This window comes from Gymnoscopelus microlampas (assembly GCF_963454915.1).
Source record: "Gymnoscopelus microlampas genome assembly, chromosome: 5".
Taxonomy (NCBI): domain Eukaryota; kingdom Metazoa; phylum Chordata; class Actinopteri; order Myctophiformes; family Myctophidae; genus Gymnoscopelus; species Gymnoscopelus microlampas.
This window is the reverse complement of record NC_139942.1, coordinates 21481611-21493612: the sequence shown is the minus strand read 5'-3', so window position 1 is coordinate 21493612 and position 12002 is coordinate 21481611. Positions and strand designations below refer to the sequence as shown.

Sequence of the window (12002 nt, the reverse complement as noted above, 5' to 3'; positions counted from 1 at the left end):
ATCAATACTGTAATAAGTGCTCTGAAGTTCAAAATTGACTTGAGTAAAAGTACAAAAGTATGAATATCAAAATGTACATAATGTACCAAACGTAGAAAGTACTCATTATGCAGAATGTCCAATTTCACAAGTTTTAAAATGTGAAATTATAAAATGTGTCTAAAATGTATACAAATCTTTAGAAAATAGCAGATCTGTGTCTAAAATGTATAAACATCTTTTGAAAATAGCAGCTCTACAAGCTCACAATGCGTCGCGATGCGACGCATTGTGAGCTTGTAGATCGGCTATTTTCAAATTGCTGAAATGTATATAGGGCTGAAGTGGTTACTGTATGTTTCGTAATAATAATCAAAATCTACAAAGTAACTAGTAACTAAACCTTTCAAATAATTGTAGTGGAGTAAAAGTACAATATTTGACTTTGAGATGCAGTGGAGTAGAAGTAAAAGTACTGAAAATTGGAAATACTCCAGTAAAGTAAAAAATACCTCAAAATTGTACTTAAGTACAGTACTTGAGTAAATGTACTTAGTTACTTTACACCACTGGTTATGTTGTATTTTGTTATATCGCTATATGTGTTTTTCTGTTGAACGGAAAAACCCCTATGGGACAATAACGTCTAGATTATGAACGTGGACACCTGGTGCTTTGCGCTGCATTAACTCTCTCACTGCCAGACTTATTTCTGGCCGTGTTTGCCCACTGCCAGCGATTTTTCGATTTTCGTACCTTTTCAAGTAGTCACAGAATATTTATCTCCATTATGATCGATCCCCTAATGATTGCTAATCACTGAGGGTTATACTGTGTGGTTTCACAATGTCAACGAGGTCATCGCGACCTCGTTGACATTAATTGTCGGCCTTTGAAAATAGCATGTCTGGGCCAAAAATACATAGTAAAAAAAAAGTACACAGGGGCCGAGATACAGCCTTTTTAAGTATTAAGTTAAACAAGAAGTGAATGGAGCAGCAAATCTTCGGATCACGATATCTTGGGTTCTGAACGTTTTTTTTTCAAAAAAAAAAAAAAAAAGATAACTCGTTCTTGGCAGCCAGGGCATTCAGAAAAATACTTGTGATAACTCGTTCTTGGCAGCCAGAGAGTTTTAATAACTTACACAGCGGGGATGTTGGCCACGGCCTTGAGGCTGGTGGGGTTGCGGATCATCTTGTCCAGGGTGCTGACGATGTCGGAGAAGCGGGGCCGCGCGTTGCGGTCCTTCTGCCAGCAGTCCAGCATCAGCTGGTGCAGGGTGCTGGGACAGTCCATGGGCGGGGGCAGGCGGTAGTCCTGTTCAATGGCATTGATCACCTATAGGGAGAGGGGAGGACACATTTGTGTTATATATTATACTGTACCAGGGGTTCACTAACTTTTCCAGGCCACGGTCAGATCGGTGGTAAATCGTTGCTGTCGGGCAGAAACCACTTATCTCCATGTTTTTTTTTTACATTACATTTTTATCCCGCGATTTTGTAACTCTTGTTTTTCACCCGGTGCCAATTTTCTAAGTGATCCTGGGCGCTACACTCCCCTCACCAGCCTAGGGAGGCCGGGGCCGAGCTCATGCCTCCTTCAATGCATGAGAGCCAACTGACCTTCTTGTCACATGACAGGGGGGAGTTTCCCCTGTTGGACGTAGCGCGTGGAAGGAACAAGTTATTCCAACCAGTTCCCTTCCCCTCCATCAGGCGCCCCGGCTGTCATGGGGGAGGCGGTATAGCGACCAGGATTACTACATATTTTTGTGAGGGTATTAAATACCCTGAGAGACACGGGGAGAACATGCAAACTCCACACAGAGTAGGCCCTTTCGCCAACCCCACCTAGGGTATGGGCGCTGATGACGCGGAGGAGAAGACACGCCCCCAACGCCCACAGCGTCCCCGGCGGGAATCGAACCCAGGACCTTCTAGCTGTGAGAGACAGTGCTACCGACTGCGCCACCGCGCCCCTTATCTCCATGTTTTAACTTTCTGTGTTTTGTCATACATCGATACCCTACTACTTGATCATACAACAGCGTCACACAAAAGCATCAAAAGTACCAGATCTACAAGCTCGAAACACGGCTCGAAGCTTTTGCTACTTTTTGAATTTGAATCCTGAAAAGTAGCTGTTTCGGACATACAGTATGAGGTTTCCACCTGACAGAGACGATACAGTATACCTCATTGTTGTGGTATAATATAATATATACCACAGCCAGTTAAGTGCCCGGACCATGGGCTTCTTGTGAGCGGCGCCCCCCACTTAGAAAACCTGTGTTCTATATTGCATCGCATCTATAATTTAACACCATAGTGTTGGTCTTATACTCTGTGTTTTAGTAGTGGGAAAAAAACAATTAGTTTGCAGTGTTTATGTCTGCAAAGCACGGACGCCAGATGGCACAGCCTTTACCGCATTTGCATTGTCACCGCTATGCTGCCAGATAGAAACATGTACTGTAGCTGCTGAATTGTCACCCATCTACAGTAAATGATCTCGATACTTGCCATATTGTTCTAATGTGGCGACCTTCACCTTTTGGGCCCCAAAGGTTGGCTCGCACAGATATTACGCAAATGCTGTTAAAAACCTGGGAGTTAATCCATTAAGACCGGGAACACATCTGTGTGTGTCATCGTTGCTGTCCGTTTGAAACCATGTATGTCCAAAACCATACCTTTTTCAAAACATTTTTCAAAACATTTTAAAATTGTGAAAATAGCAGATCTGCAAGCTCAAAACACGTCACATCGCGGCTTGTTGTAAGCTTGTAGATCTGCTATTTTCACTACTTTTGTAAGACACTTTTGTATGATGAAGTAGGGCATTCATTTACAAAAAACTAAAGGAAGATGAAGACGTGGAGATACGAGATATGTTTCTGCCAAACAGCGACGTTACACATTAAGGCCATGGACCCCCATTTAAGACAATTTGTTATCTCTAGGCCCCGTCTACACTGTAAATTAACGCGTACAAATGGAACCAAATGGACACGTAAGGGTCCATTTGGTTCCATGTGTACACTCTTAAGAGTTAAGGTCCTTACACACCGGGCGAAACCGGCGAATATAGCGAATATACGCAAAATTCGGACTCGTTCCGAATTTTAAAAGACGCTTTTTCGCTTCGCTTTATCGCTTTTTCGCTCCATGTACGGAGCCATTGACTTTATAAGGTTTAAAAAAAAAACGCATTATTCGCACGAAAAAATCGCCCCGTGTGTAACAACCTTTACAGACCCGCAAGGGGCCCGTTTGGAGCCCTAGCGGTCCCCAGACCCAAAGTGGAGAACCAGCGCAATAGGACAAAACAATTAAAGGCACTTAGAATGCACAGAGAAGTGCAGTGAATCAGGCATAATGGGGCAAGTTTATGTGCATTGCAGAAATGGCACGCGGGACAGGTTTCTTCTCGGCCGTTTTCAGCGGAGTCACGGAAGGACGGTATATACCGCTGCGTCTGGGGTGCGGCTGTTAGCATCATACGACATTGACTAATTATATACATGATAAATGGTTACAGCAGGCATACAGTGGCTGCTCTCAGGCCCCCTATGCTCGACGGAACCAATTTGGTGATACTAACACACTAACGTTAGCAAACCCTCTCCCATTCTGCGGCGCTAACTCAATCTGACGAGGCCTCTGTCTTAGTCGGGGGAGCTCAGTATTAACAGTCCTTCTGCCCCGCGGTCGGTGTTGCTGAGAAGTTTCAGGTGACTGATAGACTCAAAGTCTTGCAATCTGTCTCCTTGACTTATACTTCTCTCTCTCTCTCTCTCTCCGCTCCTCTCCCACCCACAGCTGTGCACACGCCCACACGAACACCACACACACACACACACACCTGGAAACAAGCACATATAGGAACACATGTATACTCGCACGCACGCACACACACACACTATCTCTCCAGTCACTCTATCTAGAGAGACACTTAGCACTCCGGCTGATGTGTCCTTCCTCTTGACTCGAGCCGATCAGCCGTCACTCGAGCAGCATGGAAGACTATACGGAGAGAGAAGTGTGTGTCACTCTGGACAGAAACGTCCAGGGAACAGGCAGATATAATTAACACTGTGAGAGACCACCACTTGACACTTGTTTCTCGGAGGCGGTATACAGGATACCTGCGGCCCCTTATTAGAGTGATTGAGTTTCACAAGTTTTCTACCGCGGTCGGTGGCTCAGGAGGTAAGAGTGGCCGCTTGGGAAATGGACGGTTTCCCAATTCAAACCCCTCCTGGCTTATAGCGTCGAAGTGTCCTTGAGCAAGACGCTCAAACTGCCCTCGATGAGCAGGTTGGTGCCAGTGTTGATTTTGACATCAAATCTTTTCATAATCATAATCTTTTGAATAAAATTCCATTTGGTTTTAGTCATATTTTAGTCATCTGAAATGTTTTAGTTTTTGTCTAGTTTTAGTCAACTAAATATATTGAGATTATAGTCGAATAAATGTACAGTTGATTTAGTTGACTAAAATGTATTTTGGCGGTGCCTTGATGGCGTCGTTATGCCTGATTTTACACTTAATTGCATGCTGAAAATAGCCGATCTACAAGCTCACAACGCGTCGCGCTGCGACGCGTTGTGAGCTTGTAGATCGGCTATTTTCAGAGCGCAACACCCGAGCGCAACCAAACATAAAATGACTTGTCTTTTAGTTCTACTGGATCTCTTCTCCACTAGTCCCTCACTAACATTTAGTCTAGTTTTAATTTGTTGACGAAATTGTCAATATATTTAGCCTTAGTTTTAGTCATCATAGCTTAGTTTTTATTTCGTTTTTATTTTGTTTTCGTCAGTGAAAAAAAGGTAGGCGACATTTGTCGACGAAATCAACACTAGTTGGTGCCTTGCATAGATTCCTGCACTTTTGGTGTGTGAAAGTGTGTGTGAATGTGTCAACGTAATGCCCATTGTAAATCGCTTTTGATAACGGCGCAATATAAACGCACCATTTAACATTTATCACGTCCTAAAAATATACAAATAAAGAGGTAAACCCCCACAGGGTTCACATTGGCGTGTTATGCTAGCTATGCTAATGGACCAATCAGAACGACTCGGCCTAACATTATCCTAAAAAGGTTGCAGTTATGTACAGCCATTAAGTTTAGCAACTATACATAATGCCAACACTGCAGAGAGTGTTCAGTTGCACGTTGACGTATCTCACCCCCCGCCCGTATATCCGTATTGTTTGTGTGTCTAATCTTTCATCAGAGATGGATGGAATGGTGAGCTCAAGGTCTGCGTGAGATTGAGTGCAAAGAGACACTATTATTAACCCATTCAATCCGGGAACGCATCTCTGTTATTGATGATTAATTTGAGCTACAAGCTCGTAGCGCGGCACCGAGTGCCGCGCAACCAGCTTGTAGATCTGCTATTTTTGAAAAATCTTTTGTGCAAATCTTTGATTTTTTACTCAAATCTTTGCTTCAGGAGGTCGCTGGAACAAAACATTTTACAAATGTTCACTTTAAAAATATATATATTCAAAGATTTGCACGATTATTCTTTTTTTAGCATATCTACGAGCTCAGTGCGGGCACTCGGTGCTGTGCTATGAGCTTGTATATCTGCTATTTTTGAATAGCCAAAGACATCTAAAATTACAGAGATGCGGATTGAATGGGTTAAACTAGAAGCCACTGTATAGGTTGCCAACTCTACCATGGCGCTGACTGCAATTCAGCAGAATCCTGACGAATAGTGCATACTGTATGCAGGCGCGTGTGTGTATGTATATATTTGGATCTGACCTGAGTGGCCCTTCTTCTGTGTTATGTGTGCTTTTACAGGCGAAAGCACGTGTGTACGAACATGTTTATGTATCTTCAAGGGCTTGATATACTTTGTTGCTTACAGTGGTCACGCACTGAAAATAGGCGTTGCGCTGAGATGCGTTGTGATGAGCTTGTAAGTCGCCTTTTTCCGGCACGCAACACAGCCGCACAACTACAGTACGTATAAATCCGGCTTTATGTGTGTGCGTGTGTGTGTGTTTGTGTTACTATACTTGTGAGGACCAAATATCCCTACAAGTATAGTAGAATTTGAGAAACAACTAACCATTTCCTGGTTGTTTTGTGGTAAAAAAAAAACTATATTTTGGGGGTTAGGCTTACAACTAGGATATGTTATAGGTTGGGGTTATAGTGTTAGGATTTGACATTTAGAGGTCAGGTTTAGGTGTTAGTTAGGGTTATGTTTTTTCCTATTTTATACTTAGTTGTGCGGCGATATCGCACACCGGAAAATAGTCGATCTCACAGCTCACAAGCTGTAAGCTTGTAGATCTGCTATTTTCAGGCAACTTCTTGGCTATTTTCAGCCATTTTCACTGCCGTCCTAAGACGTTGATGTCCTCGCGAGCATAGTAACACGAACACGTGTGCACACACACACGCGCCCACACACATGTGGGTGGACCGAGCAGCCGGCCGCCGGGTGCAGCGCCAGTTCTCTCCTCTCTGCGTTAGCCCACACCAGTCAGCACATTCTGGCCCACTGAGGCAACATCTGCTGGGTTGGACGCTCCTCGCCGAGCAAAAACCCCACAGAGGAACCGGTGGCTGGCTGGCAGCCTGGCTGGCTGGGAAGATCGCAAGAGGAGAGCGACCTCATAGCGCGGGAACCAAGTCCAACCCGTGTGTGCGGGAGTTGTGTGCGTGCGAGACACACGTGTGCTTGTTATGTGCATGTGGACGTCGTGGACAGCGTCCAAACGGACATGGCGAACAAAGGCAAAGCGCTCTAAGCAATCACTCATTGCTCTCATAATCCTTGGCCAGGAAGGAAGAGAAAGGGGGGGAGGAAAAAAAAGCATGAGATGTCTGCCATCATCATGGCAAAGTCTGCTTTCAAAGTCACCGTCAAGGACGTTTTCGGTCGTGATACTATCAAGTACTAACTGATAAAAAATAATAAAAAAGACGTTATGATTTATTACGGCTCCCAGCCTTATGAGCTCCTCTCGATGGACACGTCGTTGACGAAAAGACAATCACCATTTCCTTCCCAAAGAGAAGCAGCAGTAGCTCTGTTCAAGTCAGGGTAAAGTCATCCACGTTTTTGTTGTTGTTCTGTAAAAAGTAATGACACTGCTGAATTAACCCATTAAAACCCGGGAATGCATCTGTGTCACTTTAGACTACTTTGGCTATTAAAAAATAAAGATCTACAAGCTCACTATGAGCTTGTAGATCTGCTATTTTTGAAGAAAAAAACATGAACATGTGTGCAAATCTTTGAATATATATTTTTTGTAGCGAATATTTGTAACTCAAATCTTTACTTCTGGAGGTCCCTGGAACAAAATATTTTACAATGTTCGCTTAAAAAATTATATATATTCAAAGATTTGCACACATTTTCAAGATTTATCAAAAATAGCCCAAAGAAATCTTAAAATGACAGAGATACGTTCCTGGTCTTAATGGATTAAACATTTGTTCATTTTAAATGTATTTTTCCGGAATGGGATGGAACCAGGCTTCCAGAGCCACGGTAAAACATTGAAGCGGCCGTCGCCTGGTGGTCAATATAAAAATATTACCGTTTGTGTGCCTGCTCAGAACTCTATGGACACGCCTTTTTGACTCAATATTGGTACTTCCGGCAGACAGACCCAATCAGAGTGTAGACCAATGGACCCGATTTTAAACTTCCGGCAGTCTTCCGGGTGCTTCAAACGCCACTGAGCAACTTCCATTGAAATGAATAGCTGGGGGGGCGGGGCAATCCGCCCTCTAGATACATTATAACTCTATGGATGGAACAAACTAAACACTCACATCCTGGTTGGACATGTCCCAGTAGGGCCTCTCGCCGAATGACATCACCTCCCACATGACGATGCCGTAGCTCCACACGTCGCTGGCGGACGTGAACTTCCTGTAGGCGATGGCTTCCGGCGCCGTCCACCGCACCGGGATCTTACCGCCCTGAGAGACAAGAAGAAGAGGGGGAGGGGGGGGGGGGGGGGGGTAGGGGTGGGTAGAAGAGGCAGAAGGGATGGAGAGAGGAAGAGAGAGAGGGAGGAACACAAGAAAGGGTTAATATATCCTCTTGCTATCAGTGGTGGAAAAAAGTACTCAAATGTTTTTATTTAAGTAAAAGTATCAATGCTGCAACGTAGAAATACTCTGTTACGAGTGAAAGTGCAAAAGTATTGCTATCAAAATACACATAAAGTACCAAAAGTAGAAAGCACTCATTATGCAGAAGGTCCCATTTCACAAGTGTTCTTGTTAAAAATAGCCAACGTTTAAATAGGGCTGAAGAGGTTTATGTATGTTTTGTAATAAAAATCTACAAAGTAACTAGCAACTAAAGTTTTCAAATAACTGTAGTGGAGTAAAAGTACAATATTTGGATCCGAGATGTAGTGGAATAGAATTAAAAGTATTGGAAATTGGAAATACTCAAGTAAAGTACAAATACCACAAAAGTGTACTTAAGTACAGTACTTAAGTAAATGTACTTAGTTACTTTACACCACTGCTTGCTATACATCCCTATTGTTCTTTGCTGTCCAAAGCCTGTCAACCGTTGCCATCTTCCTCCTTTCTCCCCATCTATCCACCCATTCATCCCCTCCCCAAGCCTATCGATCGTCCGGCTGGTGGATGCTACCCTTGCCTTGGCAGCCTCTCCCAACAGCATTCGCCCTTCACACATCGACCCATATTACATTTAGCGTCTTCCGCTTCCCTCAGCCCTGTTTGAATAAGAGGAGATAGGCTGGGGCTTCTGTTAGCATGTCGAGCGTGTCGGGCCAGTAATTGGGCTACCTGGGCCCCAGGCATGCCACGCGCGCCGCTGATTGAAATTGACAGCAGCTCGTTTAAAATTCCGAACACACACACACACACACACACACACACAAGCACAAGCACACGCACACATGCGCGCGTGCATGTGTGCCGACACACATGGAAAAACACTGCATAGCTAGCATGACTATTTAACTTGCGCGTGAAAGCACATGAGGATACACATTAATCCATGTTTTTGGTTGAGCTAGCCAGTTTAATAATGCCAATTAGTTTAACCTGAGTATTTGCAGACAAGCTGCTGTTGGAAATCAAATAAAGAGAGAGAGAGCAAGAAGGAGAGAGAGAGAGAGAGAGAGAGAGAGAGAGAGAGAGAGAGAGAGAGAGAGAGAGAGAGAGAGAGAGAGAGAGAGAGAGAGCAAGAAGGAGAGAGAGAGAGAGAGAGAGAGAGAGCAAGAAGGAGAGAGAGAGAGAGAGAGAGAGAGAGAGAGAAAGAGAGAGCATCTGCGTTGCATATTGTTGATGCAGTAGGATTCTGTGCTGTTTCAAATCATAACAAGTCAATCTCTGGGTGTCTGTGTGTGCATAATATACGCATGCTGTACTGTATGTACAGTATGTACCTATGTACGTATGTACGTATGTATGTATGTATGTATATGTGTGTACTTTTTGTGTGTGCAAACCCACAAAAAGGGAAACTGGAAATAGTGGGGAAGTTAAGTTTAGCTAGTCCCTACTAATCATTAATCAGAGCTTTAAATCATGTTTAAACAATGCCTTTTTTTAATTGCCACGTGGGGACCTGTGCTAATCACACTTACTAAGCCCTGCCCCTGTAGGCCATAGGTGTTAACCACTGAGGTCTTATTTTAGACTTCAGTGTGTCGAAAATAGTTGAAATAGTTGAAATAGTTGAAATTGTGCATGAACAGCAACGTGATGTGACACGTTGTGAGCTCGTAGATCTGCTGTTTTTGCTATATTTGACACAAAAAAATGACCAATTATTGCGTTATATTATAACCCAATGCCCACAATAGGGACGCTAGGTTGAAAGTGGTTAATGGCTTAACCCAATGGGCTTTAAGACTGTAGGGGAGCCATCTTGTGAGTGTGAGAGTGGCTGTGTGCGTGCGTGCGTGCGTGCGTGGCTGCGTGCGTGCGTGCGTGCATGCTTGTTATGAACATGTGTTTGTAATGTGTGGCATTGTGTGCAGAGTTGCAGACCCAGCCAGACTGAGCTCATTAAGGAGCCACGATCAGGGGGTTTGACCTCTAAGAAGTCGCTGACCCTGAACAGGGGAGTTAACCTCTGACCCCCCCGGTGGAGAGCGGTGTCGGGACGCACTGCGACACGCAGAGACAGACAGCGCTCGCCTCTCAGGGAATGGTGCAGAGTGTGCGAGAGAAAGCAAGAGAGAGAGAGAGAGAGAGGGGGAGAGGGAGAGGAGGAATGGAAGACAGAGCGAGGTGATGAGTTATATATAGAGAGAATGAGAGAGAAAGGGGGAGAGATCAATAGATAAATAAAGGCTATCAGAGCCGCAGTGACTACAGTGATTTTGCTCATATCTTGGACTAGATTCATATCTGAATCCTCTCATCTAACAACAACAGGCCCCAGGACACTCTCTACACACTCTCTGCGTCTGTCTGAGGGCGATGGATCTGGTAAATTAATACAAGCCAAACACCATCTCTGTTTATGTCCAGCCTCACTCTGTCAGGGGCAATGTTTCAAGTCCACTATTTTACTGGACACACGCGGACTAGACGGGGGGAAAAAAAATGCGAGCTGCTCCGAGCCCCGACATTCTCTCTAGTGTATTACAGGCCAGGCGCTCTCCATCATGCGTTCGCTCGTTTTCTCCATTCCGTCCATCCTGTCCGTCTGGTCCGTTGCCCCGGGACCCTGTTGGGAGAGACGAGCTAAGTGTCGCACGGCCGCGGCCCGAGCAAAAGACACCAGCTGTAGGAGAAGTCACCCCCGCAACGCTCCGCCGAGACCGGCGGGTGGTAATAACATTTCCGAGGCGTGCGAGTCGCGGAGGCAGCTATGCAGATCCTCAGTAATTACCGCTGTGGGCCAATGACGGGCTCTGGCAAAAAATCCTGCTTTAATAACATAAAGTGCTGAACAGCCCCGTGCAAACAGCGAGCAAGGCAAATACATAATAAAAAGCACTGAGGTTTTTTTTCTTTTTTTTTCAGGGAAAAAGGGCGATAACACCAGAGGGAGTGGGCTAGAGGGAAGGAAAAATAAGATGTGTGTGTCTGTGTGTGTGTCTGTGTGTGTGTGTGTGTGTGTGTGTGTGTGTGTGTGTGTGTGTGTGTGTGTGTGAGCGTGTGAGCCAGCGTGCCTGCGTGCGTGCGTGTCTAAGCAAGGATGGGAATTAAAACAGACCTAGTGTCAATACAAAAGCTTTGGTGAAGCCTCGAAGCATGGAGACAGTTCCAAACATAATATGGACTATACCGTCCAGGCTATTGGAAAAGTAAAAAGAACAAGCTGTCTGTCCTTTCAAGTTTCCAAGTGTAAAAAAAGAGTCTCCCGAGAACAAAAATTTACACTATCCTCATATCGCGTTTAGTCAAGATTTATCTCCACGAACAGCCTTCCAGCCTAACCAAAGCAGCGCTGAAATCTGTGATGTTTTTCCAAGTGATACGTTTCAAAGCTGCAGTGATAATGAATAGAGGGCTGATTTTGCACGCGTACTAGCCCATTAAGACCTGGAACGCACCTGTGTCACTTTAGATTTCTTTGGCTATTAAAAAATAGCAGATATACAAGCTCATAGCGCGGCACCGAGTGCCGCGCTATGAGCTTGTATATCTGCTATTTTTGAAAAATCTTGAAAACTTTTTTTTTTTTTTTTTTCTTCAAAAAACTGTTAGGATTTAGAAAACATTTTTAAGAATCGCCTCAGGTCTTAATGGGCTAGAGAAACCACACCACTGTGTGTATTCTTTGGACTGCGGCGCGGTGCGGTGGCGCTCACTCAAACAGGTGCAAAAGCTCATTTTGACGACGGCAGAGCCAGAGTTCACCGGATGACGTCATGTTGTCACGTGATAATTTGCATAACGGCGTATCGAGTTGATTTAGGTGCGAGGTGGAAATGGAGAGGTTTCCTGCATGCAGAGGCGAGCCCTGTGGGGGCTCACGTTAGTGTTGCATGCAGCATGCAGGCCCCTGCTGGCCTGGTGG

The 12002-nt window shown here is 44.7% G+C and overlaps 1 protein-coding gene across 4 annotated transcripts in view; it reads right to left on the bottom strand.

Moving 5' to 3' along the window:
- The window catches only part of LOC311046046 (ephrin type-B receptor 1-B), a 290954-nt gene that overhangs the window by 14221 nt on the left and 264731 nt on the right, over positions 1-12002 (bottom strand). For all 4 annotated transcript variants that reach the window (XM_084058145.1, XM_084058144.1, XM_084058146.1 and 1 more), the window contains exons 13-14: positions 7808-7957; positions 1127-1320 (exon numbers count right to left, since the gene is read on the bottom strand). In XM_084058145.1, the coding sequence (XP_083914271.1) occupies positions 1127-1320; positions 7808-7957 (344 nt within the window). The remainder of the gene's footprint in view (positions 1-1126; positions 1321-7807; positions 7958-12002) is intronic.